This window comes from Folsomia candida, unplaced genomic scaffold (assembly GCF_002217175.1).
Source record: "Folsomia candida strain VU population unplaced genomic scaffold, ASM221717v1 Fcan01_Sc001, whole genome shotgun sequence".
Lineage (NCBI taxonomy): Eukaryota > Metazoa > Arthropoda > Collembola > Entomobryomorpha > Isotomidae > Folsomia > Folsomia candida.
This window is the reverse complement of record NW_019091193.1, coordinates 11,775,656-11,780,740: the sequence shown is the minus strand read 5'-3', so window position 1 is coordinate 11,780,740 and position 5,085 is coordinate 11,775,656. Positions and strand designations below refer to the sequence as shown.

The 5,085-nt window shown below is 44.5% G+C and overlaps 1 protein-coding gene across 1 annotated transcript; it reads right to left on the bottom strand.

Moving 5' to 3' along the window:
• Nucleotides 1-271: 271 nt before the first annotated feature.
• LOC110842357 lies at nucleotides 272-4,315 on the bottom strand. The gene has a single exon (XM_022088091.2). The coding sequence runs from the start codon at nucleotides 4,313-4,315 to the stop codon at nucleotides 272-274; it is 4,044 nt and encodes a 1,347-aa protein (XP_021943783.2).
• Nucleotides 4,316-5,085: the final 770 nt, after the last annotated feature.

The window sequence follows — 5,085 nt, the reverse complement described above, 5'->3', positions numbered from 1 at the left end:
ATTGATCACACTCAAGAAATTAATTATAAAGATCAATTATCAAAAACTTGTTCATTCTCTCTCACTCTCAGCAACAAGACTAAATTTATAACAAAGAAAAAATGCCAATCACTCTCTTTCTCGCACGTAGGCTTTAGACCGGCACATACAAAATTATTGGGAAATATGAGAAACACATACATACTAAAATAACCAAATTCCACATTCTCCCACATCTTTCATGAATGAATTACTAATTATGAATGAAAGAACACATTAACTAAATTCACTTTTACTCATTCCACTTCCCATAACGCACTGGTCTTATTACTCGGCGTCCAAACTTGGTAGTAACTTCCGGTTGATCTTGACTCGTGTTGTCTTCCGGATCTTCTTCAGTCTCATCGACTTCTTCTTGATAGCTCTTCTCTTTCACTGGTGGTCGACGATCGGTTCGGTCGGAGTCTCCATGGGGCACCTCCAAAGGATAGAGACGCTGTACTGGGCGGCGTAAAAGTCCTTTACTGGTCTGGACAATAGCTGATCTGCATTCGCCGTCCTTCCCTTTGAACAACTCCACTATTTTTCCCAGGGGCCACTCCCATCTCTTCTTATTGTCCGCACCGACAAGAACGATGTCTCCGATCTTCGGGTCTGGCGTCTTCTTCTCGCTAGCCCTTTGCACCAGCTCAGCCAAATATTCTTTTCTGAATCTTGTTTGTAGCTGCAGTTGTAATTTCTTTATTTGTTTGAATCTGATCTGCAGCTCTCTTCCCGTCATGAACTCAACTTCTGGGAATCGTGACATCTTAGTCCCCTTCAAAAACATAGCTGGGGTCAGAGGGATCAGATCGTCACCGTCTTCATTCACTGTAGTGAGGGGCCATTCGTTAATAGTCGATGCGACGACAGCAAGGAAAGTCGCTAATTCATCTCTGGTCAACTTTGCCTTCTGCAGCATCCTCTTGAGCAAATCTTTAACGGATCTCACCAGACGTTCCCACCATCCTCCCCACCAGGCTGCGGTAGGAGGATTGAGGATCCATTGAATCATCTTCACATTGCACTGATTCTCGATCTTGGCCCAGTCCAACTTCTTAAATAAGTTGATCGCTCCCACAAAATTAGTCCCATTATCTGAATAAATTGTGGAGGGGCGTCCATGTGCATGAAGAAATCTCTCTAAACTGTTGAGGAAAGCTTCTGTGCTAAGAGATTCCACGATGTCCAACTCGACACAGCGGTACACTGCACATGTGTATAGCACAATCCAGCACTTCTTTCCGTCATTGAGGTAAAGCGGTCCCGCTAAATCGACGCCAGTGGTACTGAATACTTCGCCCACGGTGACACGCTTCTCTGGTAACGCCACTGGATTAACTTGAAAGGGTTTGGCATCAAATCTTCTACAATTGGCACATCCTCTGATTGCTTGAGTGACAGTTTTTCTAGCTTGTTGGATCCAGTATTTCTCCCTGAGTTTTCCAACCGTAAACTGCACTCCTCCGTGCCCGTGAAATCGATGCATCTCTCTGATGAGCTCCTGAACTAATTGACATTTTGCAGGTAGCAGCATCGGAAATCGGAATCCATCGCTGTCGTCGGAATATTCTAACTTGGTCCGGACATGCAGCAAATTGTCCTCCATCAAAATAACTCTTGGTTGCACTTTCTTCGCATCAGGAAAATATTGACGTTGTAATACACGGATGAGTATTACCTCTGCAAATCTGAGTTCGGGCAGCGTCACGAATTTAGGATAAGGTTTCTTGACTGCTCCTTTTCCCACGAACCTCAAAATATACGCCAATACTCTTAAATTCTTCTGATACGATGCAAACTTGGTGCTGAAAATGGGGGAGTCGTGTCTCGAGATTAAAGTCAGATTAGACTTCTTCTTCTCTTCTTGCACCAAAGCCTCGACGACACTTTCTTCTTTTATGGGGGGCCAAGCTTCTTTTGACAACTTCAACCATGCTGGTCCATCCCACCACTTCGAATTCAACAGCTCGGTCGGAGAACACCCACGAGACGGAAGGTCTGCCGGATTCTGCTTTCCGGGGCAATGTCTCCAGTCTTCTTTATTGGAATTCTTATTTATTTCCTTAATACGATTGCCCACAAAAGTATTCCATATCTCGTCTCGCCGAATCCACTGTAACGCTGTTGTTGAGTCACTCCAGAAGTAACTCTTCACATCTTCATATCCGAGGGCGTTGTTCACTGTATTTGCTAATCTTACACCAATCAAACATCCCATAAGTTCCAATCGAGGAATTGTTATTTTCTTGTTATTCTTCTTGGGATCTTCTTTCTTCATTGGCGCCACCCTGGACTTCGCCATCAATAGCTGGACACACACATTACTCTCTCTGGTCGATCTGGCAAACACCACTGCTGAATAAGCGTTCTGGCTGGCGTCTGTAAATGTGTGAAGCTCCAGGTCATCAATACTTCCTACTGCCCATCTTGGAATTCTGATCTTGCTTAATACTCGTGCCTCCTCGCACCACGTCTTCACTTTGTTGATGGCTTCTGTACCCCATAACTCATCCCATTTCAAATCTTGAGCCCACGCCTCCTGCAACATAATTTTCAATTGGAGCACGGTGGGGGAGGTGAAGCCGATCGGATCAAATACTTGAGATGCGATGGATAGCACGGTCCTCTTAGTTACGTTCAAGTCTTCTTTTCCCAAGTGGAGTGGAAGATCACAAAACATTTCATCCTTTGACTTGTCCCAATTATAGCCCAGCACCGACGTCACTTCTCGTTCCATCTTATCATCCGCGTTGGACTCCCATTCGCGAAGATCCATCTTAGCGTGGAGGAGAATTGCTGTTGACTCGGCTCTAAATTTCGTATATTGGCTAATTGATTCAAAGGAAGTCACACAATTGTCGACATACAGCGACCTCAAAAGTTCCATCCCTGTCTTCTTTTCTTCTTCTGGTAAATGCAGGAGATGAAATTCTAGAACAGCAGCAAGGATAAACGGGCTGCAGTTCATACCGAATACCACACGACAATGTTGATATTCTTGCACTACTTTGGCTTCAAAATCTTTCCACCACAAGAAACGTTGAAACTTCCGGTCCTCTTGGTTCACTCCAATCATCTGGAAAGCCTTACGGATGTCTGAAATGACTCCCACCTTCTTTGCCCGGAACCTGATAAGTATTTTCGGAATTATTTCCAGCAAATTTGGGCCTTTCTCGAGACATTGGTTCAATGACGGATAATTTCCAACTCTACACGACGCGTCGAAGACGGGTCGAACTGGTGTGGTCAGACTTTCTGGCTTAAAGACTGGCCGGTGAGGGAGATAATGTCCTGTGGGCTTTTCTTCTCGATCAAGACGCTCGATGATACCTTCTTTCTCCCAAGCCCGAAAAATGTTGTCGTAGTTTTCGAATTCACCTTTTGTCACGACTCTGGTCGAAGTGGATTCGAGTCTCTTCATAGCAACATTTCGATTGTCCGGGATTCTCATCGACTCGGTAAGCCACGGCAGTTTAACGACATATCGTCCATCCCTGTCCCGCTCCAAGTTCTTCTGAAATTCTTCTTTAACTTTTGCTTCATGCTCATCTTGAGTGGCTTTCTGTATTGTATCACTAATTCCAAGAGTGTCCAGATCCCATAAAGCTGATAATTCCTTGGTTCTGGTGCACATAACAATACTTCTGGCTGCCAAGGTCTGACTCTCCTGTTTCGGCAGCTCTTCATTCAGGTACCACCCAATGGTTGTTTCGGTTGCGATCACACTTGTATTCAATTTGACCATCTTTCCTGTTACAAGTCTTCCTATTAAATTGGAGCCGATCAGGATGTCAATGTTGTGAGAATCAACGTAAGTGTCTGTAAGGACAACATTCAGCTTTAGCAAATCTTTTATCCAAGGGCCAACGGGAATTGGAGCACAGTCGCCACAAATTGTCCTTGCACTAAAAAGTGGTACTTCCTCCGTCTTCTTTAGCATATTCTTCCCTGCAGGTAGGCCTTCTAACTTCACGTTGTACTGCTTTCTCTCGCACACATCATATCCACCTCCAAATACTTCTGTTGTGAAGACTTTCTTCCCAATCGGAGTCAAATGAAGCTCTTCTGCAAATTCCTCTCTAATATAACTGATGTCACTCCCCGAGTCAATCAGTAATCTGGCTTCTCTGTACTGATTCTTGTTGCCAGAAACCTTAACCCTCATGGTTCCTCTGAGGACGACCTTATCTTCATTAGTAGAGGTCTTCATTGCTACGGTGGGCTGAATATTGGTCATTGTTTTAACCCCATCAGTGACCGCCTCTTCTTCTTTTGATTGCTTATGGCTGCACATCACTTGATGATGAAGTTTCTCGCAAATGAAACACTTCACTTTTCCTTTGCATTTGCTTGCAACATGATTTCTCTTCAAGCACTTGAAGCAAGCTCTTTGTTCTTTAATCTTCTCATTTTACTCATCCATCGACATCTTTCTTGCTTTATAGCACTCTGGGCTATTGTGTCCCGTCTTATCACAAAATATGCACGAATTGGACTTGTCGGAAGTGAATAGTGCAGCCGCTGTTGCAGGTGACTCGGATCCTCCCAGTTTCTTTGGATCTCGTTGACCTTTCTTGCTTAATTTATCCGGGAGTACATTTACACCGAAACCATCTCTTGCCAAATTAATTTGTTGCTCGCTCCGCACTTGCGTCTCACAGAACTCCACCAATAATGACAGCTTTGTTTTCGGTGGGTCCATTAAACTTCCGTCCTGTCGGGACATCGGGTTCCTCTGCCAGGCGCGTAACACTTCCTCAGGTAAACTAGATTCTACCATGGGGAACAAGAATGTCTCAGGGCTTGCATTTCCAATATTCAGCGATTGCAACGCCCGTAGATGAGTCTTCAGTTGCAAGACGAGCTTCGATAACGGGAACTTTTCCTTGTTAGTCACATTCTTGATAATAAGTCCCAAGAGCTCTCTCACATAAACTTGAATCTGGAGGTCATCTCTTCCATACTGTTCCTTTAGTGCCTCCACTGCTAAAGGATAATTCTTGTCGGTGGGTGGAAATCCGTCTACTATTTCTGCTGCCTCTGTTCCTTCGGTCATCGACTGTC

Bases quoted from the DNA above. Each gene is read 5' to 3' on its own strand.
- LOC110842357 (XM_022088091.2), bottom strand. From the start codon at position 4,315: ATGTGCAGCCATAAGCAATCAAAAGAAGAAGAGGCGGTCACTGATGGG.